General features: G+C 39.7%; 1 protein-coding gene across 2 annotated transcripts in view; it reads right to left on the bottom strand.

The window, feature by feature from the left end:
• Nucleotides 1-18,024, bottom strand: part of LOC306847262 (DNA topoisomerase 2-beta-like) — a 54,961-nt gene extending 36,937 nt beyond the window's left edge. The window contains exons 1-7 of one of the 2 annotated variants that reach the window (XM_079381109.1): nt 17,522-18,024; nt 16,455-16,649; nt 16,173-16,263; nt 15,252-15,315; nt 14,620-14,765; nt 717-814; nt 386-598 (exon numbers count right to left, since the gene is read on the bottom strand). In XM_079381109.1, coding sequence (XP_079237235.1) covers nt 386-598; nt 717-814; nt 14,620-14,765; nt 15,252-15,315; nt 16,173-16,263; nt 16,455-16,649; nt 17,522-17,563 — 849 coding nt within the window. In that variant the 5' untranslated portion in view covers nt 17,564-18,024. The remainder of the gene's footprint in view (nt 1-385; nt 599-716; nt 815-14,619; nt 14,766-15,251; nt 15,316-16,172; nt 16,264-16,454; nt 16,650-17,521) is intronic. The other variant, XM_079381110.1, reaches the window with a different exon arrangement.
• Nucleotides 18,025-26,675: the final 8,651 nt, after the last annotated feature.

Raw genomic sequence — 26,675 nt, 5'->3', positions numbered from 1 at the left:
CTTTGTCTGGAAATTACCATCATATTTTGATTATGTTGTCAAAACACGCAATAGCGAGGAGGCGTTGATACTGTTTCTTATGCAATGATGTTAGCCAACCATAACAGTGGCCAATTACTGAGAAGCCTTAAAGGACCCGCCCCTTAAAACAGGTCGTTTTAGAGAGACGGTCAGAATTAGGGTTGAAAATAATAATTTTTTTCCCACATATTTATTTGGGGTTTTTTGTGCAAAAAACTTTATTAACATTATAAGTAAACCTCAAGGAACATATTAATAAATAAAATCCATGTCATGACCCCTTTAAAGAAGAATCTTGCCACATTGTTGTCAAGAAAGCACATAAGCTTTTTTTTTTTATATATGGAAATGTCAGGTGACTTACAGGTAGTTTCTTTCCGTTGAGCATGACTTTAACGCCCTTACAAGAGCCAGCCACATCATACGCCCTGCGTGTGAGCAGAGCCACAATGTCCTTGTCCAGTTTCTCCATCTTGAATTTGGCCAGATCAGGCTGGAACGTGACACATGTGAAGTCTTCACCATCAAAGTACTTGATCTTCGCCTCACTGGTCTTTCCCATGTTGTCCTGCCATGTCTTTGGAAGAATTGGGACGAGAAAAACTTTAGGTAAATGTATAAGACATCAAGATAGCTGCTGTTTTATGACAGCCAACACAGATTTCCTGTATTACAAATTCAAGAAATGGCTGTACCTGTTTGAAGCTCCGTTTATACTCTTTGCAGGCTGTCTCCACTGTAAACTTTGTGCTGAATATGTTACACAGTTTTGCGCCATATCCATTCCTGCCGCCTGATGAACACCAGATTAATGCGTTAAATTAATTTCAACACTTCAGTTGAACAAACAGCACAAACGCATCTAATTATGACCAAATCATAACTGTTGATTATTTCTCTTGATACTGTAATCTTGATTATTAATGGCAATTAAGAAAATTAATTTGTAAGATGCAACTGTGTGTCATATTCTTTATGCAGCTACAATATTCATAACATTATTGCAGTTGAACACATAAAAGTATTAAGACAGTACCTAAACATTCAACTACAAATTCCTCTTAAAAATATAAAAAACAAAAGCTTATTATTTAAACTGTGGAGTTTTAAGTTATTTAAACTGTGAATAAATTATACACAGAAAGCAAGAAACACTGTAATTTAGAACACTTTTAATCTGTTATTATCACTTAAATTCACTCACTGCAGGTTTACAGTTTCACGTGATTGTTTGAGACCATATGCACTCTCACAAACAATCCTGAAATAATCAATGTCCTGTCTACACTGTAGAATAAATCTCTTATTGACACTGTCAACAGCTTGTGAATGCAGAGCTAGCAAAACCAAAACATTTCCATTTCTATTTAGTCATTTAGCAGACACTTTTTGCAAAGCGACTTACAAATGAGGAAAATAGAAGCAATCAAAACAAACAAATGAGCAAATAATATGCAAGTGCTATGACAAGTCTCGGTTAGCCTAATACAGTACACATAGGAAGGTGTTTATATACAGTATATATATATATATATATATATATATATATATACTGTATAAAAACACGCTGCTTTTAACTTCCACTGACTGAAAATTTAAAATTGATTGAAAACAGTCAGTAACTAAATCAAGTTTAAATAATTATATATATATTTTTTATTTATCTTGTTTTAAATAGAGATACTACCTAGTCAATATGTGACTATGGGGTCAAATGTTGGTGCTTCAGTAATGTGCAGGTTTTTGTTGACGCCACGGACCATATTAAGAGGTGCTGGCAGATCAAGGTTTGTTCTTGGTTTGATCTGCCATAGTTCATGGGAATGTGTTTGTTTTTTTGAATGGTAACGGGGAGGGTGGGGGGGGGGGGGTTTAATGGTAGACTCAACTGGTTTTATTCTCACACTTGTATTTTGTCCTATTATGCAGTAATTCTGTTTGACACCTATGACTGACCTTAATATTCTGAGTTGTAATATTAATGGGCTAAATGGCCCTCACAAACGTACAGGTTTTCTGGATTTTTTGCGAAGAAGAAAGATTGATATAGTGTTAGTTCAAGAATCCCATTTGAAAGATGAGGATATACACAGGTGTAATAATAAGTTTTATGAAGCGGTATCTCACTCATGTTTGGATACTAAAACCAAGGGTGTCCTAATATTATCAATGACTTTAAATATTACTATTTTAGATAAAGGTTGTGATACAGATGGTAGAGTAACACATATAAAAACAATAGTGGAGAATAGGAATATTGTTTTCTTTCAGTTTATGCCCCTTGTACTCCTGACCCTACTTTTTTCTCTGTTTTGTCAACCTATCTCTTGAAGTTTTCACATTTTGAAATTGTATTGGGTGCAGATACAAATTCTGTAATGTCGCATATCCTAGATCAGGGGTGGGCAAACTTTTTGACTCATACAATACATGGCAGTTCTATTCTTGTACCATCTCTACCTATTTTTATGAGCACTTTATGACAAGTCGATTGATGTATAAGATATATTTTATCATTTAATTCAGAAATAATGTAAAATAAACGAAATGTTTGCAAACATTAGAAACATGTATTTATATTCCCTACACTCCACAAAAAATCCTTTAAATTGAGCAGTGTTCAGAATAGAAAAAAGAACGAAAATAAGTAAAAAACAAACACAAATTATAGTGGCATTCACCATAAACATATATTATAAATGCCCAGCCTTTAAATATTTAAAGCAAAACTGGCCGATTAGTCACCAGAAGAGATGAACGGCAGCTCGCGTAAGTGTTTTGAATAACTTGGTCGCAGTTCTGTTTAAATTATTTACTTGCTGCTAGGAAGGAATAGTTTGTTTCCTACCTATTTCTACTCTGCATTTTCGTTGGGGTTTTTATGTTTGATTGCACTTACTGGTAATTAGAATAATTTGCGCCTCAGCTGAGAACGAGCCTGTGTGATTGTGCAAAGTGTTAGTTTTGTCTTGAGCTATTAGCAGTCCTACCTTATTGGCTGGGCTGATCAGAAGCCGGCCACAGCTGTTTTCACTCTAGTTTCTTAGACTGTATTTATTTGATGTCAGAGCGCTGACGCGGAAGCGTTCAGCCTCCTCGTGTGAAGACCAACGAGTGTAAAGACAGACGACTTTTTCCTGCGGGACTTTGACCGAGCAACGACACCGAGCACACACTTAAGTATCGTTTTTATCTTCCCTCACACTTTCCTATCCTCTATCCTTCCACGTCTATCATGTTTCCAAACCATTCCGGTTCTCTCTCAACCTCGCTTTAAAAACACACGCAGAAGGTTACGTAACCCTGCTAACCTGCGCCCTATCTCTACATCTTCCACTGCACCTCTTTCTTTCTCTGTAGGTCTTTGGAATTGCCAGTCAGCTGTCAACAAAGCCAACTTCATTTCTGCTTTTTCCTTACTTTCCACACTCAGCATCCTGGGCTTGACTGAGACCTGGATTCGTCCAGAAGACTCAGCAACCCCAGTTGCTCTCTCTCACACCCCTAGGCAAGTTGGCCGGGGTGGGGGCACTGGTTTGCTCATTTCTAACAATTGGAAATACTCTACCCACTCTCCCCTAGGCAATCTCAACTCCTTTGAATCTCATGCCGTTACTGTAACAGCTCCTATAAGACTCCAGATTGTGGTAATCTACCGTCCCCCTGTCCAAATTCTACCAACCTTCCTAGATGAGCTGGACGGACTGCTGTCCTCTTTCATGGAGGATGGCACTCCACTCTTAGTCTTCGGCGATGTCAACATTCACCTAGACAGGCCTTATGCTACAGACTTCCATTCACTCCTAGCTTCATTTGATCTCAAACGCCTCACCACTACTAGCACGCACAAATCAGGCAACCAACTCGACTTAATTTACACACGCAATTGTTCTACAGATAACATTCTGGTACAACCACTACATATCTCTGGCAATTTCTTCATTACATTTACTTTACATTTTGCTACCCAGGTGCCACCATCTCCCTTACCGGTTACTTTCAGACGCAACCTACGCTCCCTTTCCCCCTCCCTTCTTTCCTTTGTAGTATCCTCCTCTCTTCCCTCGCCTACCCATTTCTCTTCTCTGGATGTGAATGCAGCTACTGACACTTTATGCTCTACCTTAACCTCTTGTCTAGACGACATCTGTCCTCTCTCCTCCAGGCCAGCACGGGCTGCCCCTTATAACCCCTGGTTATCCGATGTTCTTCGTGAGAATCGGACCAAACTCAGAGTGGCAGAGAGACAATGGCGCAAATCAAACGATCCGTCGGACCTGAGTAGGTATCAGTCTTTGCTTTCATCTTTCTCTACTGAAGTCCACACTGCCAAATCCTCACATTTCCACAACAAGATCAACAGCGCTCCAGACATGCGTAATCTCTTCAGAACATTTCATTCTCTCCTGTGTCCCCCTCCTCCACCTCCCACCACTTCGATAACTGCTGACGACTTTGCCTCTTTTTTCACAGACAAAACTAGAACAATCATTAACCAGTTCTCAACTCCACAGGACCTCCAATCAACCACATCCACTGCTCTAACTCCCATCTTCTCCTTCTGTCCCCTCACCGAGGCAGAAGTATCCAAACTTCTCCTCTCCATCCTACAACATGTCCTCTCGACCCAATCCCCTCACACCTTCTCCAAACAATCTCTCCCACACTCTTACCGGCACTCACACACATTATCAACACATCTCTCCTCACAGGCATCTTCCCCACAGCATTCAAGCAGGCTCGGGTAACCCCACTGATCAAGAAACCTACATTAAACACTTCTCTTTTAGAAAACTACAGACCTGTCTCTCTCCTTCCATTCGTAGGGAAAACACTCGAACGAGTTGTCTTCAACCAGCTCTCACGGTTTCTTTCACGGTTTCTTTCACAGTACAACAAACTGGATGTTAAACAGTCAGGTTTCAGGAGTGGCCATTCAACAGAGACTGCGCTACTCTCAGTCACTGAAGCCCTGCGAATTGCAAAGGCCGATTCCAAATCATCAGTCCTCATTCTGCTGGATCTTTCTGCTGCTTTTGACACTGTCAATCATCAGATTCTCCTGTCTACCCTCTCATCACTGGGCATCACTGGGATTCCACTTCGCTGGTTTGAATCCTATCTCACCGGTAGATCCTTCAGGGTGGCCTGGGGAGGGGAGCACATCAACTGGTCACTGGAGTTCCTCAGGGATCGGTTCTTGGACCCCTCCTCTTCTCCACATACACTACATCGCTGGGTCCTGGGTCCCATCATACATGCACATGGCTTCTCCTATCACTGCTACGCCGATGACACACAGCTCTATCTCTCTTTTCAACCAGATGACCCAATGGTAGCTGCGCGGATCTCAGGCTGCCTGGCGGACATCTCGGCATGGATGAAAGAACATCACCTACAGCTCAACCTGGCAAAGACGGAACTTCTTGTCTTCCCTGCCACTCCGACTCTACAGCTTGACTTCACGATTCAGTTAGGCTCATCAATGATTACCTCATCAACTTCGGTCAAAAATCTTGGTGTAATCTTTGATGACCAGCTGACCTTCAAAGAGCACATTGCAAAGACTGCTCGATCCTGCAGGTTTGCACTACACAACATCAGAAAGATCAGGCCCTTTCTGACAGAGCATGCTGCGCAACTTCTTGTCCAGGCCCTTGTCGTTTCTAGACTGGACTACTGCAATGCTCTTCTGGCTGGTCTGCCATCAAACACAATCAAACCTCTACAAATGATTCAGAATGCAGCGGCACGACTGATCTTCAACGAGCCCAAAAGAGCGCATGTTACACCTCTCTTCCTCTCCTTGCACTGGCTACCAGTGGCAGCTCGCATCAAGTTCAAGACACTGATGCTTGCATACAGAACTACCACAGGCTCAGCACCCTCCTACTTCCACTCACTATTACGAACCTACATCCCCTCCAGAAGTCTGAGATCTGCTAGTAAGCGATGCCTTGTGGTACCATCACAGAGAGGCTCAAAATCACTCTCCAGAACATTCTCGTTCACCATTCCTGGCTGGTGGAATAATCTTCCCACCCTTATCCGGAATGCCAGATCCCTGTCAATCTTCAAGCAACAACTGAAAACTCATCTCTTTCGACAGTACTTGACTTCATCCTCAAAAAAAAAAAAAAAACTCACTCTTTCCCTCTATCTTTCTCTCCCTCGCTTAATAGTTTGTACTTATTTGAACAATGACTGAGACTTGGTGTTACGAGCACTTCCTCTGTCTGATTGCCTCTTCAAGATGAATCGCTTTTTGTATTCCCCAATTGTAAGACTAAATGTAAATGTAACTGAAACGAGCGGCGTGGCTGCTGGAAAATGCACAATACAAACTCAAAACAAACTCACTTGCCTATTCTCATTCGTCACCAATCCTAATGTGGTTGCTTTGCGCTTGACCTTGATTGCTTTATATAAGTCGCCTTGGAAATCGCAGCACGTTTCAGATGAAAAAACGCAATGTATAATCCAGAAAAACAGTACTATATCCATTTTCATAAAAATGTGTGTGGAAAACAGAAGAAGAAATCATATCTTTGCAAGATAAAACGACAAATTATTTCCATGTTTTCCCCACAAAATTACAGCACCCGTGAGCAGGAGGCTAACACTGGCATTTGTTTTGATACTGGAAAGTCTTAAGCATTTTTAAAACAGTTCCAATACAAGGCATTTTTCAAAACAAATGAACACTTTCACATTTTTAAAACATGTAACTTATTTACAATTGTGCCAGTTTTTTAGTGTACTGTATATAGCTATTTTGACTTTTTACTTTGTATTTGCTGTGCGGCTAGAACGCGGCGTCCATCAAAAATAGGCACCTATCTTTGGCGAAGCCGCGCTGAGAGCCGCTTCTGAAACATGCCGCGGATTTACTGGAGTGGGCGCGATCAGCTCCGGTAGCCAAGTCGGAGCGGCGGGATGGTGTAAATCAGGGGTTATATACTGCACTACAGGCTACAGCGCCATCTATTGGATTGTACTGATATTGCATATTGGAACAACTGCCTCACGGCTGGATGAAGACACCCGTAGTTTGCCCACCTCTGCAGATTCGTATCATTTTTTTTTTTAATCTCTCATGGGCCGCCACAGGAGTGATAGTGGGCCGCAGATGGCCTGCGGGCTGTAGTTTGGACACCCCTGTCCCCTGATAGATCTGGACCAAAGGAAGCACACTCTCAAGCTTTGTGTTCTAACAAACTTCAGCAATGTGTAACCTCATCCTCTTGGTGGATAGTTGGTGTTTATTAAATCCTTCTGCTAAGCTCTTATCTTCAGCTGTTTGTGATGCCGATATCTGTTCCTTATCTTTATCGGATCATGATGGAAATTTGTGCAGATTATCTTTGATCCCTCGGCCATTTTGTGCCACTAGATGGCGATTTAACCCTAAATTGTTACAGGATTAAAATTTTTGCAGTCAATTCAGAAATAAATTAGCTGAGTTTATTGAAATTAACCAAGGTTCAGTGGATGATCCTCGAACACTTTGGAATGCAGTTAAAGGATTTATAAGGAATAACTCAATTTCATATGCCTCTTTCCTTCAGAAAAACCGACACAAAAAGATAGTTGAACTGGAATCACAGCTCCAGAATCTGACTAGAGATAACCAGCATTGTTTGTCAGACAATAAACTCAGTAAAATCATGGCGGTTAGGTCCGAACTCAATTCATTACTGAGATCCAGGGCAGAATTCTTGATCCAAAGATGCAGGCAGAATTATTATTTTCAAGGGAGTAGACCAAGCCACCTTTTAGATTAAGATTACGCAACAATGAAAAGTTTGCTAATATTTCAGCAGTGAAATCCCAATCTGGGCTCATTTTGACAGACCCAGAAGACATTAATATCGCCTTTCACTCTTTTTACTCTAACCTATATGCGTCTTCTGCTGATATACTTCTTCCCCAGGCATAGATGGCATTCCAATCTAATTGCATGCTACTTTTGGTCGGATTTAGGTCCCCTCATATTAGGGTGCTTTCACATCTGTAGTTCGGTTCATTTGGTCCGGACCAAAGGCAAAAAAATATACATTGTAGCTATTTTTAGCCGTTTTGGTTCCTTTTCACACCACACTGTTTGCTCTGGTCCGAACCAGCTGAAACAAACCAAAATGCAGTCACGTGACAACATCCGCTTCACTTGTTGGCTAGATGTGTCTTTGAACGCATTCCTGCTTATCATAAACTGCTTTTCGATTGGTCAGAAAGAGCGTGCGGGAAAATTCCAACGGTGCTCCCGGAAGTAAACAAAGACAGGGTAAAATGCAGCAGACAGCACACTGCTATTTTGAGGCTCCGCACCTCCTCACAACCCCAAGTTTGTCCGCGACCTGCCATGCTAAACTGCAAACTGTCAACAAACACTTCCTCATCCTATAATGCACAGCGCAGCTGACTACGGCAGCTGGTTTAGTCCAAAAATGCACAGTTCTTTTTGCGGTTGGGTCTGTTTAAGGTCGGATCGCGTTCTCACCACAAACGAACCGCTCTTCAAGGAGGTCTCAGTACGCTTGTTTGGTCTGCTTTTGGTGCGCACCCGAGTGCGATTGCTACTTTCTCACCTGCCCAAACGAATTGCACCAAAAGGGAAAACGAACTCTAGTGAACTAAACGAGGCAGGTGCGAAAGCACCCTTAGATATAATAATTTTTTCAGTTACTCGAGGCTCATTTCACCCATCTATTAATATAGCTGTTATTTCTCTCTTGTTAAAAAAAGATAAAGATCCGACTTCCTGTTCTATTTACCGGCCACTTTCTTTGATAGGGACTGATGTTAAATTGTATGCTAAAGTACTATCTCGTCGTCTAGAGAAATTTATGAATAGGCTAGTTCATCATGACCAAACAGGATTCATTAAATCTCGCTCAGCTTCGGATAATTTACACAGGTTATATCATATTATTAATTCAAATAATAGTTTGTCCTCCCCTTGCGCAGTATTATCTCTAGATGTGATGAAAGCTTTCGACAAGCTAGAATGGAACTATTTATGGGCGATTCTACAGCATCTGGGTCTGGGATTGAGTTTCATAAATATGATAAAAGTTCTGTATGTTAATCCAGCAGCCACTGTTCTCACAGGTGCTGCTCGCTCTAACCCATTCTTTATACATCGAGGTACTCATCAGCAGCTTTAAACTGCAGTGACTCTCAGCATGTGTTGTGCTCATTACGTCATCATTTGCGAACATGCCTTCGCCGGTCTGGAAGTTTTTCTCGGTGGCAGAGGAGGACAATGCCATTGCTATTTCCAGCGCGTGTTCAACAAGGATTCCGAAAGGAGGAAAAAAGGCATCAAGTAGGGTTGTGACAGTGAGGAAATTTTCCCACTGGTTAATCGACGTGTGTCAACACCTTACCGGTATCACCTCGGTGGATGGGGGGGGGGGTGGACGTCGTTTGCGTCTTCTCTCTTTTCCTCGCTTTCCTTCAGTTTTAAATAGCTTGTAAGCTCTGTGCGCGTTTTATTTTCACTTTTAAATTAGTGGCAATTCGGTGTCAAGCAGTTGTTTGTTTTTAGTTCGCTTGAGTTTTCTCACTTTCCTTTGCTTAAATAGCTTGTAAAAGCACCGTGCGTATTTTATTTTCACTTTTAAATTAACGGCAATTCGGCATCAATTACAAAATACAACATAGAACATATAGCTAACTTTTATTAACAAAACGAATAAAAATGCACCATGCTATATGCCTAATATAAAATAACAGATAACTTACAAATTTTAAATATGCATGGTAGGCCTATACAAAACTTAAAATCAGTTTTTCCCAGGACTGAGGAACAAATATTTATAAAACGTAGAGTGTTTATTAGTGAGATGGAAAGTTTTGAGGCACGGACTGCATACACCTTGATGTAAAATAATGGGAAAAATATCACAGTTTAAATAAAATAAAAATCAGCAAATACTGTGGAACCAAATAGGCTAAATGAGAAACGAATATTTAATAAATAAATAGACCTTCCAATATCACCTTAGATAAATGGCAGGTCAACAGGCTTTTCAAAATCCAAAAATATTTTTAAAGCAGGCGCTTTTACATTTCGTTTTGAAACTCTTCTGCCATCGTCTTGTCTTTTTCACCTCACTCTTGTCAGTCAGCTCGACTCAGGTGATAAATCAAATGTGATCTGTGATGCGCGACTGTCGTTCGTTCACAAAAATGAACTGAAATACATGCCTCACAGACATGATAAATATATCTAAAGAAAGCTTTAAATTGCTACTTAACGAAATAAATAAAAACGAAAACAAAAACTATTTAATATAATCGTTATCCGTGAAGATTCACTTCTCTCTAAAGGCGCGTCTAACGAGGAGATGGTGAATCCTTACTATTTCCCCCCGGACACATTCATGGTAATTACTTTTGCTGGGGCTTTTGCTTTATTGAGTGTAGGCAGCACGGACTCATGTTTTTTCCACCAGCGCGGCAATTTTTTCATCAATAATTGATGGATGTCTAAAATATAAAGATAAGGAGAAGCCTAAAACAGGCCCGAGGCCCGGCCGCGTCTGAACTATGATGTTAAAATTGGCCCGAAGCCCGGCCCTAGGGACGTAAAAAAGTAGGAACCCGACTTTAAATTAAATATAAAAAAATTGGGGCTAAAAGTGTGTTGTAACACAAGCGTTACTGAACATGTACTGAGCAAAATATTACTGAAAATTGATTAGTAATGCCTTACACTACTGCGTTACAGCAAAAAGTAATACGTTACTGCCTTACTCCCAACACTGCTTAAAGACTATATAACTTTCTCATCCTCGTGCACTAAAAACGTTGAATAGATGCATTTCTTTATGCATGAAATATTTGAATATAAATTTGTTGTTAATGAGTTGTTAATTGCAGATAAACCATAGTTTTGTCATAATTCTGTTAAACCATTTCTGTTACAAAGTATTGTGGTGCCTTATGTTTGCTATAGTTAGGCCAGAGCTACTAAAATATCAGTTTAATCAGTGAATCTTAGATTTTGTATTCTCCTGGGTGCACAAACTGCAGATTTTATGAAAATTATAATATAAAAATATGAACTTATTGTATCGGCCATGAGAAGGACTTAATTAACAGTTATCGGTATCGGTTAAAATTTTTCATATCGTGCATCCCTAGTTTAAAATTGATTGGAGTAAGTCATGTTTACTTCCCCTCAATTCTAAAATTGATTCCACGTCCCTTTCTATATCTATTCCATTGGTTCAAAACTTTAAGTACTTGGGGATAGATGTTTTTCCTTCCCTGCAGGAAATCGTCTCAAAAAACTATAATGGTATTCTATCCAAAGTATCCTCAGGGAAAATTGGAAATTGGTCTCGTCTTCCTACTTCTTTTCAGGACCGTATATCAGTGATTAAAATTAATTTTCTAATTTCTTTTCTTCCATGATTCCTCTCGCTCCACCAGTTAGCTACTGGAATAAACTAGATGCATGTGTTTCACGGTATATATGGGATGGGAAACGTCCTCGTATTAAACTGACTACCTTACAATGATGTAGATTACATGGAGGCCTTTCTTTCCCTAATTTTAGACTGTATGCTCAAGCCTTTTCCGTCCACCCTTTATCAGTTTGGTTTGATCCTGACGCTTCTGTGTCTTGGAGAGCAATTGAGGAATCTATCGTTTAGCCGTATAAATTGAAGCATCTTGTTTTTTCGGGAGTTCCGCTTAGGCAGTGTAAATCTCGGTTTGGTCCCATTTTAACCCATCTCATCTCCACATGGAGGGATGTTGAAAGACATTCACAACTAGCTACAAAATGGCATAGGCATTCGCTTATTTTCCACAATAATAACCTTTTGTCAGGCAGTACTCCATTTCATTGTCCGCAATGGACTCATAATAAAGTAAACACTCATAATAAAGAGTTTTTTTCTTGCTGACGTAAACGACGGTGGAACTCCTTATATGGGCATTTCTCCCGGAAGAAAAGAAATCGACCAGAGAGAGAATGAGAGCGCGCTCATCAATGCGTTTCATTTGGCTGCACTGCACGGGACTCGCTCAGGAAGAATGTCTCTAAAGAAGTGTGTTGTTGGTTGTGAGGGAAAGATAACCTTGTTCAGCTTCCCTAAAGAACCCACCGTTACGTGAACAGTGGATACAGTTTGTTTTTTCGGGGCAGCAATGGAGTTTCTCAAAGGTGTTTGTTGACGAACATTTTATAAGCAAGGCCCAGTTCGACGATGGATTTGCAAATCGTTTAATACTGAAAGATGAAGCAGTCCCAGCTATAAAAGATCCCGGTCATGATTCAGAACTGCAGACGGTAAGTGAAACGGCGTCAAAAGTCTCTGTTTTGTTGGCGATCGACGCAAGTGCTCATCACTCTTTAGCTCCGCCCACACCCAAATAAATGACAATAACATTTTTAGATAAAAAAATGTTTTGACAGATTCCGAAAATATTTGTTTTCTCTTTATTATGACAGGTGGTCTAATAAATTGTTAAGTACTGTGTTATCATAGCTTTCAGTTGGCACGTTTGTCTGAAGGACACTGGGCAGAATGTGCAATAGTGTGTTGTTGTTTTTTTATCTTCTTTTATCCGATTAATCAATTAATCCAGGGGTAGGCAACATCGGTCCTGGAGAGCCGCTGTCCTGTAGAGTTTAGCTCCACCCCTAAGCAAACACACCTGAACAAGCTAATCAAGGTCTTCAGAATTACTTGGCCTACAGGCAGGTGAGGTTTTTTCAGGGTTGGAGCTGAACTCTGCAGGACATCGGGCACTCCAGGTTGCCTACCCCTGGATTCATCTAAAAAATAATCGGCCAACTAATTGATTATCAAAATAATCGTCAGTTGCAGCCCTAGTTGTACTACGGAGCCCCCCAAATTTTTGCTTAATCAGTTAGGAGTGTCTAACTCTGCAGTAAACTTTTTTTGACCTTCTAACTCTAGCACTCTCTATTCTAATTCTATTTTATCTATTTGTTTTCTTTGTTATTTAAAAAAAGGCCTCTAACACTAGCTTTCTCTGTTCTTTTTCTATTCTACTACTTGTTTTCTTTTTATTTATTATAAAAAAAAAACACCTTCCTACGTGTACTGCGTTAGTGTTACGGGGCTGACGAGACGTGAGACGTGCGGATCCATATGCCAGGCTTTATTATAAAACATGGTCAGAAATAGGCAGGAGACTATAAGACAAGACAATAAGAATGGCTCTGTAAAGTTGCTATCGCTGAATGAGTGATAAACGCTAACAATTACAGAAACACGGAAGGCACGGTAAAGCAGCTAGCGCTAGGAGAGCACTAAATGCAGACAATACTCGGCCCTGAGCAAGAGCAAGTCCCAGGCTTAAATAGAAAGTGAGTGATTGTGAAATGAGCATCAGGTGTGTGTGATGTGTGAATGGTGACAGCTGTGATCTGTGCAATGCATTGTGGGAAATGGAGTCCAGTGTGTTGTGAGTGAAAGTCAATGTGGTGAACGGGTGACCTCTGGTGGTGGTTAACCGGGAGAGCATGGACCAGATTCGTGACAGTTAGGCTAACCGAGATTTGTCATAGCACTTGCATATTCTTGCTCTTGTGTTGGTTTTGATTGCTTCTATTGTGCTAATTTGTACGTCGCTTTGGATAAAAGTGTCTGCTAAATGACTAAATGTAAATGTAAATCCTCATGCATCATCTGAAACAGCATAGATCAAAGCAGGGTCTATGCTGGCCAAATCTGGCCAAAATATATCAAAAATATAAATATCAAAATATTAAAAACTTTCGAGGATTTACATTGAAATGCGTCATCAGTTTTGTGAAAAGAGTCCATTTTGTACTGACTCGTGTTGACAATATGTTGTCTGCACAGACTGAGCCACAACTGCAAAAATCAAGATTTAACAAGGCTTAAAATGCCAATGTAAGGCATATACACCAATATATTTTGCAATATTTTTGGTTCGCTAGCACACTAATACTACATACTATTTTTTACCTATGAAAGGCAGAAATCATGATCGCATAAAATACTGCTTGCCCATTCTGTGACTAAAGCCTCTTTCACACAGAGATTCCGGAAAATACACAGGTAATGTGTTCCGGGAATCACCCCGGGATCGTTTGATTTTGGTTCCTTCACACTGCCAGTGATTTTCCGGAATCTGTGCGTGCGTTCACACACAACGCGCAAAGATCCCATAAAGACACGTGACATTTCATTCCAGTTTGCCCATTTTTCATCGTGTGATCTTTGATCTGCCTTCAAAACACCCGGTAAGAGTCGCATGATAACGCGCGTCATCAGCCTTTACGGCATTGGTTCTGGCTTTTGTTCACACAGAGCTCGTTCCGGGACTGAACCCGGCAATGTTACTAGGTCCCCAACCCAGGATCGATCCTGGAATTAATCCCAGGACGTGTTTGCGTTCACATAGAAGGCACTCTGTCAGTTTTCCAGGACCAGCGTGCAGTGTGAAAGGGGCTTTAGACAACAAATTCAATAATGAGCAGAAAATTAGCAAAACACTACCTACAAAAACTAACTCCATCACAGGGAAGTTTCTGAAGATGCACCATTACATAATTGCAGTATTTAATTAAAGTGCATGCATTACCTGTGACTTTCTTTTCATTGTCATCATAGTTGCTAGAGGTGAGGAGATGTCCAAAGATCATCGCAGGCACAAACATCTTCTCATCCTTGTGTTCCACCACAGGAATTCCCTTCCCATTATTCCACACAGAGATGGTGTTGGACTCTCTATTAAAACAGACAGGACAGGACATTACAACCCAAAGAGAAAGAAGTATGTATATTAAGAGTTTATTTGCAAAAACAGATAACGTTTGAGAATTTTATACATTTTAAAAAATCGTGTTTTTTCGTTGTGCATTCCAATTCATCTCAATCAAACTGCAGTTGGGTTATTTAGATTAGTTTAAAAAATAACTACAAAATACAGCTAACTAACACAAAATACAATAAAAACATGATAACATAATAAAAAACATGATTTTTACATGAGAGCTATCTGTTTTTGCAAATAAACACTTCTTGTGCTTAAAGTGCTGTAGATTTCATTATTTTTTTCTTAAATTGTATTAGTCCTGTTTGTTGTTTGTATCTTTGTCCTTATTTTTAATAACAAAGATAAAAATGAACAAAAACAACTATATTGTGAAATACATTGTTATGTTACATATTTCACATAAAATACATTGCTCTGACTTTTAAAGCAGCACTCACGGGTCAATGGTGATTTTGATGGTGGTCATGTTTTTGTCTCTCTGTTTGTTATCAGCTCCATTTACTGATGGGACAGAAAATCAGATGTTAGAGCATGACATATCACAGATATTTATTATTCAGATATCATTTTTGAAAATAGCAGATTTACCAATAAAACTACCACTATAACAAGCGATGACAACTACATTTTTAGTGCTAGTGATTTTGGTGCCATCGCTTGTTACGATGATAGTTTTACGGAACTCTTCTATTAAAAACAAAACTGCATTTATCAGCAATAAAATTCATAATTCTCTCAAAAGTTTTTTACATGACTACAGCAAATACAGCAATTTTCCACAAAATGAATGGTAAAAAGAGATATTATGGTATGGAACTTATACTTACACTGTTCACTACTAACTAGTTGCTTATTAGCATGCATAGTACTAGCATATTGGCTGTTTATTAATACTTATAAAGCCTTATTCTGCATGACCATGTTCTAGATGAATTAACCCTACCTAATGCCTAAACAAACCTTCTGCAACAACTACCAGACTTACTACCAATAAGCAGCAAATTAGGTGTTTATTGAGGAAAAACTCTTAGTTAATAGTGGATATGTGTTCCCTAATCTAAAGCACTACCAATATTTTAAATGAAGGCAGATTTTATTATTTATAATATTTTTTAAAGCAATAAAAATTACTTTTATTTAAAACCACTGCGATTTTTTAAATATTGCATAATATTTATTTAATATCTATAATATGAATCTTTGCAAATATCTTTAACATACTGCAAAAATCCAATCATGTCTGCTACAAATCGAAGTTTAATAAATAATACTGTACAATGAAATAAAATAAATTACAAAGCAATTATGATTGATAAAGTCTGTCAAAGTCACTGAAAGGAACATAAAAGTATTCTTACCAAGGATCTCGTCAAAGATTTTATATAATCCAGGGACAAACGTGATCTCCCTCAAGTTCATTCCGATTTCTTCATCAAAAACCCACATTTGCTACAAAACATACAAACAAGTGTTAAGTAAAGAAATGAAAAGAGTGAGGCTTTTAAGGAGTCAGAAATCAGTCAGTTTACAACATTGACTCTACTACAGATGATTTTCACATTAACAGGTTGGATTCACATTTTCCTGAATGTCAGAGTCAGTGTCTCTAATCTCAGTCCTGCTCAAACCTTCTGTCTCACCTGAGTGACGGACTCCACCGAGCCGATGTAGGTGTCTGGACGGAGGAGGATGTGCTCGAGCTGCGTCTTCTTCTGGTAGATCCTCTCCACTGACATCTTCTTTGAGCTTTCTTTCTTGACCGCCTCGCTCTTCCCTGCATCTCCCCGGCCGTTCACTTCCTCTTTTTTCGCACCATTGTTCTTGTCAAAGAGGGTCTGTTGTTAGATACATCCATACATGCAACTTTGTTAAACTTGTCTGCGGCTATCAAATCAACTTTTTGCTTCCTTTAATGTTGTAATTATTTTACAGACAAAGAGGGTGACCGAAATATTTGGTGAATCATCTAGATTTATAGCTGCATTACAACCGTTTTGAGTATATGACGTGCAAAATGGATACTCTCTGTAAATCCTGGAAGTGTGTCTGTATAATGTGTCTTTCTGTCTTTATAAGTGTCTTTCTGGCGTATATATATATATATATATATATACAACAAACAAGTGAAACTAGCAAATCCAGTTACTAATGTGTAACAAAGCATTAGTACTGGCCAGTTCTCATAATTAACATGTATGGGCTGCTCTTTTGTTGTGGCTTTGAGTGGTTTTAAATACAGATCAGACTCATATAAACCCTTCCACCCTGTCCCGGGTTAAGCATCTTGGGCTTTTGGCTGTAATAAAGCAATGGTCTGTGTCTGTTAAACATCAAATCTGTGAGTTTGACTCTAATAAAGAGGAAAAAGTTGAAATCAGTGGAAAGTCTCGTTCACAGCTGATGAGAATCAACACAAAAGAGCTTTCCTCCACATCACCATGAAGAGCTTCAAAAAGCATCATTTTAATACACAAAATGAAGATTAAAGTGCAGTATTAAAATACAGATGCTATATATTGAGCACTGAATGAATAATAGAGAGATGAGGATGAGTCTCTGTGAGCTCATTCGTGTTGAGCTAAATTAATCTTGCAGCCAAAACGCTAAAGCACATGTATGCGGACACAAACCGGTTGTAATACGTAATATGCGATGCCTTTGTGTAATAACACATGAATTACTACGTTAGTAATCGTATACGACTTACCACCCAGGTTAAGCCCCCGCTTCCCGCTGCACCGTTAGACATTTTCTATTGTTTAGCCCAGAAAAACAATCAGGAACTGTCCAAAACGCTTCAAACGCCGGGCACCATCCGGGCAGGGTTCCTGTAGTTTCTGTTTCTTTTGTTTGTTTACTGCTTCAATGGAGGTAAGTTTCTGGGGGCTCGTCTCATGGAGGAAGTGTGTCCGCTTCTAAGAGACTGTTCCTCGGCTATTGTTAAAATCGACCACCGGCGCCTGCTCAAGGCCTAACGTTAGACCTTTAACTCAGAGTTGTAACTAGAACCTAAACATTGAAAGCTGTTAAAAGCTACGTAATTACATGCTAATAAAGTCTAAATAAGTTAACAAATTATTAAAACATATAAATAATTTTTTTCGTGTGCTAAGTAGGAATATCGCCACATAAAAACGATTTTCTTTCAATAACAAACAGCCGCGGCGTCTCTCCGGCTACACCATCCGCATGGCGACACGCCCCCATTGCTCCATCCGACCAATCAGATACCCCCTAGCTACACCCGACCAATTAGATACCCCCACAGCTCCAGACGACCAATCAGATGCCTCACAATCTGAGGAGCCGGCATTTCAACCAATAACATAACGGTCGGCGTCGTGCAGCGTCACGCACTTAGGCAGAAAAGATTTGTAGGGTTGCCACAATTTTCACCTTCTCTCTGTAAAAAATATGAACTTTAAATATACACCACAAATATCGACGTACCATTGATAATGTAGCCCCTTTAAAACAGTTACCTGCTGTAAAAATCTGTTAAACAGGATTTAACAAATATTCCAACTAGTACTAATCTACCTTCTATTGCTGTTAAACGTAATCAATATTTACCTCATATAGTACATAATAAACCTGAAACTCTTAGGCAGTGAGTTTTAAAAAATAAAATAGGTCAACACTGTCAAAGGAGACATATGTGACCCTGAAGCACAAAAGTCATAAGAAGCACGGGTATATTTGTAGCAATTGCCAAAAATACATTGTATGGGTCAAAATGATCGATTTTTCTTTTATGCCAAAAATCATTAGAATATTAAGTGAAGATCATGTTCCATTAAGATATTTTGTAAATTTCCTACAGTAAGTATATCAAAACTTGATTTTGATCAGTAATACACATTGCTAAGAACTGCATTTGGACAACTTTAAAGGTGATTTTCTCAATATTTTGATTTATTGCACCCTCAGATTCCAGATTTTCAAATAGTTGTATCTCAGCCAAATATTGTCCAAACCATACATCACTGGAAAGCTTATTTATTCAGCTTTTAGATGATGTATACATCTCAATTTCGAAAAAAAATTACCCTTATGACTGGTTTTGTGGGCCAGGGTCACATTTTAGAATAGATTTGCAATCTAGTTGTTTGGTTAACTGTGTTGGTTATTGACAATATTAGGCCTATAACTCACACAAATGAATGAAAACATTTTGTTTCATAATTTCACTTACTAGAATTTGGGTACTGAATTGAGCTTGATGGTAGAAGTTCACAGCTGAATTTGTGCAAAATAAAATAGAAATTAAAATATTATTATCTGTGTGGATTTTACTTTGTAGAAATGTTATTTGTTTTTAACACATAAAACATTTAGGTTTCTACAATAACACGGCTGTTTATTACACAGGTACTACACAGCTATTAACATTAACAACTACTTTCTCAAATTTTTATCTCTAAAGACCATACAAATATGATGTTTTTTTGTGTAATTTTTGTGGTAACTCATTGGCAGAACTGTTACAGTCAGTTGTTGGAGTGCCCAGTTTAGCCACCAGAGGGCACTCTCTTGGAGTCACTGTGTGTTCTGGACTGCATTTCCCATAACCCTTTGCATTCATTATTGGTTCATTACTGCCAGCTGTTTATCATTGACTCATTAGCCTCTTATATATATATACATATATCTTGTTCAATTTGTCGTTAGGTGCATCTGTATTGCTTTCTGTTCCTGCATTGCATTCTTTGTTACAGTTTTTTGCTCATGTGGATTATGTTTTGGACTTTGAGAATAAAACTAAAAATGGATCTTTTTGTGTGTGAGCATTCCGTGACAGAATACTGATGCCAACAACAGATCCAGCAGCTAGGCTGGGCATATCGGCTTGTGGCCTTCAAATTGTTCCTCCGGCTTCGAAGAAGGAGCGGAAGGCTCGGCTCCAAATGTTGGCGGCTCCTAGTCAACAGGGGAAGGGAGTAGGAGGTCTGGCACAGACTTTTTGGACTTTGACGGTAGGACTGGAACCTTGTAATTCTGAGCTCAGCTAAATTTTTAATGATTGCCTAGACAACCCCTTGCCTCCTTGGGAGATGGAGGGGCTTAAGACTCTCGAATTTTGGAATTTCATTGATTATCTCTGTTACCGTAATTTAGTAATGTCATGTCGGTCTGAGCCCATTGCAGTGCCACCAGAGATGCCCGATCCCGCTCCAGTTAATAGTGAATCTTCACTGTCTCAGTCTTGCAAGAGAAGGTAGAGAAAGAGGAGGCCAGCAAAGTCCGCTCCGGTGGTCCTGGAGGACCTGACTCCGGTGGTCTCAAGTCTGGTATTCCTGGAGGACCCGACTCTGGTGGTCCCAAGTCCGGTGGTCCTGGAGGACCCGACTCCGGTGGTCCAAAGTCTGGTAGTCCTGGAGGACCCGACTCTGGTGGTCCCAAGTCCGGTGGTCCTGGAGGACCCGACTCCGGTGGTCCAAAGTCTGGTAGTCCTGGAGGACCCGACTCTGGTGGTCCCAAGTCCGGTGGTCCTGGAGGACCCGACTCTGGTGGTCCCAAGTCTGGTAGTCCTGGAGGACCCGACTCTGGTGGTCCCAAGTCCGGTGGTCCTGGAGGACCTGACTCCGGTGGTCCCAAGTCCGGTGGTCCTAGAGGACTCGACTCTGGTGGTCTCAAGTCTGGTGGTCCTGGAGGATCCGACTTTGGTGGTTTCAAGTACAGTGGTCCTGGAGGACCTGATGTGGGTGGTCCCAGAGATTGCCACAGAAATCGCTCTAGTCGTGGAGTGGTTAGAATCCACTTCAGAGCCCATTCCAGTCTGTAAGTCCTTAGAGTCCACTCATGAAACGCTCTCACTGCTGTTGCCACAAGAGTTTATTCCAGAGCCCGCTACGAGTTCACTCCAGTTTATGAGTCTGCTCCAGAGCCTGCTCAAGTCTATGAGTTCATTCCAGAGCTTGTTCCAGTCTAAGAGTTCGCTCCAGAGCCCACTCAAGTCTACGTGTTCACTCCAGAGCCCACTCAAGTCTACGAGTCCACTCCAGAGCTCGTTCCAGTCCAGGAGTCCACTCCTGAGCCCGCTCCAGTCCCTCCCGAGGTAGCGGCTTCTGCTGCAGAACCTCCCGAGGCAGCGGTGTCCGCTTCAGCTCCTCTCTGGGCGGTGACGCCCACTCCTGAACTCTCAGTCTGCCTTGTTATGGCTAAAGAGACTGTTGAACTGTCTGCCTGACCTGTTTTGGTCAAGGAGAGTTAGGTCATAGCTGAGTTATCTGTCCGTCCTGTTGCAGCCGTTGAGGCTGTTTTTAAAGTTTGTGTGCTTTTCTTTGCAGTCATTGGAGGTCTATTGGTCGTGTTAGTCCCGTTGAGGTGGTTATCGGCCTCACCTTTGCTGCATGCTCTGCCGGCTCCGCCCTAGCCACCTGCTCTGCCGGCCCCGCTCTGGCCTCCTGTTCTGTCGGCTCCCGTCCTGGCTCTGCCACTATCTCTAATCCCTCTTCCATTTCATGGACCTGGCCCGCCATCCCTCCCCCTTATCCACCTTCATTCCACTTCCCTCTTGAACGTTCTTGACTTTTTATGGAGCGTCTGCAAGCCGCTCTTTAGAGGGAGGATAATGTCACAGTCAGTTGTTGGAGTGCCCAGCTTAGCCCCCAGAGGGCACTCTCTTGGAGTCATTGTGTGTTCTGGACTGCATTTCCCATAACCCTTTGCATTCATTATTGGTTCGTTACTGCTAGCTGTTTATCAATGACTCATTAGCCTCTTATATATATATATATATATATATATATATACATATATCTTCAATTTGTCGTTAGTTGCATCAGTATTGCTTTCTGTTCCTGCATTGCATTCTTTGTTCCTGTTTTTTGCTCATGTGGATTATGTTTTGGACTCTGAGAATAAAACTGCAAATGGATCTTTTTGTGTGTGAGCATACCGTGACAGAACTATCGGGAGAACTTTTGGGTTTACCTGCCAATATCTTATCTTATTGGATTGGATTGGATTCAATTTATTGTCATTGCACATGTAGGTACAAGGCAACGAAATGCAATAGAGAAGAAGAAATACAGCATAACATGAGGAAAGAGAGGAGAAAAAAAAGTGTCCTCACACTACGTCCTTGGAAGAGAGTGCAGTGTGAGAACAGACAAAAAACCTCAGCATAAAGCACAGTCAACACAGGAACATAACTTGCATAGTAATCCTAGTTCAGACGAAACAGCCATCCGGCCAGCAGCCATTACAGCGCCAACCCACGGACCCGTTAACACCTGACAGGATGAAGCGACGAAGGCGTTAATAATTTAATAATTATTATTATTTAATTATTATTATTTATATTAATAATATAAATTATTTAATAATTTAATTAATAATTTATTAATTATCAATATCTTAATGGATTAAGTCATATTAAACCACATTTTTTTCTCCAGGTATGTTCCTAAGGGTGTGACATCATATGAAAAATATAAAACCATATGGCCAAAATGAGTCAGAAGGCTGAAATAAGAGGTTGAAATCAGATCAGACCCAGAAGGATTAAGCTCTGACATTTTTGTTAAAATTGTATAGAATTTCAATGTTTCAATGCTTACTGTGTTCAGATTCGACTGTTGTAATAATAATGTAAAAACTGAGACTTTAGATCAACATTTCAAACAAAAATAAAAAATATAAACCTTGACGAAAAGTATCTTTGAGAATGCCTTAATATACATTTAAATCTACAACCTAAGTAAACAATTATGTCTAAAAAAAAAGTAGGGAATTCACAAGACTCTCTATAGTGTCCTATACAGGAATGTAGTGGTTACACCATGAAATTACATGTTTTTCTTTCTTTGCTCTCACAAGGAGGTGCTATTATGCCTTCATGAATTTAAAAGGCCTATTCTCTATTTTAATCTGAAATACTGCATTAATTGGAAAAAAATTAAAAATAAAATAAATAAGGTATTGTTTTCAATGGGAAAAATGGATCATAATTATTGCATAAATATTAATTAGTACTATAAAAATGCTCTCAAAATACAAAATAAAATATTAGTGAACAAAAAGATATTAGGTTTTTTAGGTTGATTTTGACCGTAAGGAACATGAGTGTGGCTCAAAAATAAGAACACAAAAGTTAAACTAATGCCTAACATGCTAAGAAGAATATTAATGTTTCCCGAATGTTTGCCTTAATCCCAGCCAGGGATCATTTTTATTTTGATTCATTCTGAGCAAAAGTATTTTTTCTGTTCAGGTTCCAGAGGCCTCCTTTCCAAAAAGCATCCGGATAGAACAAAAATAAAAGGACACTTAATGTTATAATGAGATTACATTGTGCTAATACACTTTGAAAATAACAATAACATCAGCTCAATCACTTAATTTATTTTTTTTATTATTCTGTCGTAACCAAAACATTTTATTTGCATGTCATCAGTTAAAGTTGCTGCTTTTAACCTCAGATAATGATTCTAAAAGGGCGCCTTTGATTAGTATAGTCATATCTCATTATTTTGGTGTCTATGGTGGTCACGGCCCAGTCATCAGTCCTTGTAAGCATTTAGAAATCCAGAGAAAAGCGTATATGTAAATATTTGTACTTTTTTAACTGGTATGGACTTAATGTACCTACAATGATATTAAAATTTGCTTAAACATTTATGATAAAGTTTAATCGTACTATGTATAGAAGCAGATATGAATGAACAAAAAAATAACTCTGAAAAGACTGAATGATCTGAAAGAAGAATGATATATTGTAAAATGATTCTCAGGTATGGTTTCTAATACTGTACTTGTAGTACAGTCAGAATATTTCTCACTGTACACTCTTAAAAATAAAGGTGCTTCACAATGCTATAGATTAACTTTTTTTGTCTAAATGGTTCCATAAAGAACCTTTAACATCTGAAGAATCTTTCTGTTTCACAAAAGCTTCTTTGTGGCAAAAGAAGGTTCTTCAGATTATAAAAAGGTAAGAAAGAGATGGTTCTTTAAAGAACCTTTGACTGAATGGTTGTTAGTGGAACCAAAAATGGTTCTTCTATGGCATCTTTGTGATTATTTCATCATACATTATACATAAGCATTATTTGTGTAAATGAGTGTAAATGTAGCCACATCAAAGTCTCTAGTTAATGTAAATGACTAGGTTGTTGCAAATAATTGGCAATGTCATCATAGTCACTTTCTGAAGAGACTGCCTCATTATCATAGCTGACGGGTGAGTACAGCGGGGAGTCCTCTCTGCTGCCGCCCTCTTTATCTAGCTCTGACAATGAAAGATAAACCAAAGAAAATTACACATTAGTGCAATAAACTCAAAACATTTCCAAAAACTCATAGTTTGAGGTAAAGATTCTGCATAAACTGAATAGACTGCTGTGAAACATCTCAACAAACCATTAACACATCAGTTTGGTGTGTCAGTGTATATTAATTGCTGCTGGTAGACACACACCTTGGTAACTGAAGGCAGGATCTGTGGTGGGGCCCAGGAATGGTTCGTTGGTTCGTCGTATATATATATATATATATATATATATATATATATATATATATATATATATATTGTGACGAGTCGGCTGCCTCCCCCCTGTCCATCATCACCACCCCGTCCCGTATTCGCCGCCCTTCACCAGGCTCCCGACGGGAGTGGGTGTGTGAGAGAGGAGGGGCGCTGAAACAGCCAGGGCTGGCGGCGTGTGATGAGGCGCACCTGACGTGAATAGAGCCTCATCACCGCCGCCGTTTAAACGCCGAGCGCGCCTCTCCTCGGGAGACCGGTCTCTTCCCCGTGCATGCACGCTGGTGTCCTCGTGGGTCCAGGAAAGGGTGCGTAGAGGGAACTACCCGCCGCCGCCAGAGACGCGAGCGGCCGGACCCGCAGTCCGGCCGACACCGCAGCCGCGATACGGCCGTCGGGCGAGGACGCCGGGCCGTGGAATCCCGTCGAGCACCCGGGGATCAAGGAGTTGGACGAAGCCGCCACAGAAGCCGCCGTCACCCGCGCCCCGGGACCTCCAGACGGGAGCGCGTGCGGCCGCCGGACTCCGCCCCTTACCTGGACCCTTCCCTCCTGAACACTGCCTTCCTTCACGAGCCCCGCAGCACAACGAGGACACCAGATCCCTGTTTATTTTGGACACTTTTCCCCCTTTGGACACTTTATTTTAATATATTGTTTAATAAAAACCTCTCCGAGGCTTGACGCCACGCCCACTGTGTCTGTCGTTGGCTCCTCCCGCCACAATATATATATATATATATATATATATATATGTATATAATTTTCTTTTTTTTATTATTATTGCTTGGCTAAACACATGAGATGAAATTTTGGCGAGTTCACAATAGCAACAGCTTGTGATGCCATCCACTTAAGTGGTGCGAAGTCAACGATCTTAAGAATAAAGATTCAGAGATATTGGCACACATTGGCGCTTTATAAAGAGCAGAGAGCCAGTTGTGTGTTCTGTGTTATTCTGACTCTTCTGTCTGTCCAGTTCAGTGTCAGGATGGGGATATTCATGCTCCATGTGTTTATGAGGTTCTTCATCCACGTTTCATGTGCTTGTGTGTTGTTTCGCTTGAGCACATTTGTTTTCATTGGCTACCTGTTCTTGTATTGTCTGGAGTGAGCGCATGGCTCCTATCATTTATGTGCCTTGTGAAGTACATGTCTTGACCCTGCCTTCTTGTTATCACATTATTGTTTAATTTGCCCCAACTGCCTTCCCTTGTTACCCTCACTTCCTTCCCTATATATTCTCCCTGTGTGCATTGCTGTGCCAAATCATCTTCTATTGCTCCCAGTCTTGTGCTTTCCATGTCCTATTCAGCTTTGCCCTGCCTTTTACCCTTTTAAAGTCCATCTCACTCTGAGTCTTCACCATTCCTTACACCAAACCTATAGTACTACATGTGGTTAATTAGTATTACTCAGTAATTGTTTGTGTAATTACACAGTAACAAGGACACCTTAAAATAAACTGTAACCAGAACGTCATGCAGTTTTGGAATGACGATTATCTTATGAAGCAAAACACAAAAGTGTTTATTATAACGTCACTTAGTGTCCAAATGTCCACCTACAGATGCTTGGACCCTTACAAATCAAGGAACATATTCACAAATATATATATAATAATAATAATAATAATAATATATATATATATATATATATATATATATATATATTATTGAATTTTTTTGGAATTTGTTCCTTTATATATATATATATATATATATATATATATATATATATATATATATATAGTATAAGTCCTTTATATATATATATATAGTATAAGATGACCCAATATAAGATGACCCTGATTATAAGACGACCCCCCGTTTTTAAAGATGTTAAAAAGGCTTTTTGAAAAACAAATCTTGTGTTTTATTAAGAAAAAAGTTTTTTCTTAAATTATTTTCATATTGTATTTTTTTTTCCTACTTTAATTTTTGTTTTGAATGTATGGTAAATACTGGTAAAATGTACCAACAATCACATTTAAAATATACACTTTTTGATATACCATAAAAATAACAGGTAGCCCATCTGAATTATACAACAATTAGGCTATCCATCTCATAGTAGCCTAGCAAAATTTCATTATTAGGAAAAGAGAAATCTTATTGTAGCCTTCAGGTTTGTAGACGGTCTCTGTCTTCCCCTGTATTTTCAGCAGACTCCTGTGCATTTGTGCCTATGTTTTCATAGCATTCTCCTGACGAGGTGCAGGATGACTCAAACGAGTCCACTGAGACAGAGGGGATGAGAATACTCACTGTAGCCTAGCCTAGACTTTTATATGTAATTGAATTAATAATATTAAAGACATCTCTCTTCAGTCAATGGTTTGTTATGAACAGTGTGTATTATGTTTAGAGAT

Source organism: Barbus barbus (genome assembly GCF_936440315.1).
Source record: "Barbus barbus genome assembly, chromosome: 27".
In the NCBI taxonomy this organism is placed as follows: Eukaryota; Metazoa; Chordata; class Actinopteri; order Cypriniformes; family Cyprinidae; genus Barbus; species Barbus barbus.
Note: the sequence above shows the minus strand (reverse complement) of the source record. Positions and strands in the feature narration are given on the sequence as shown.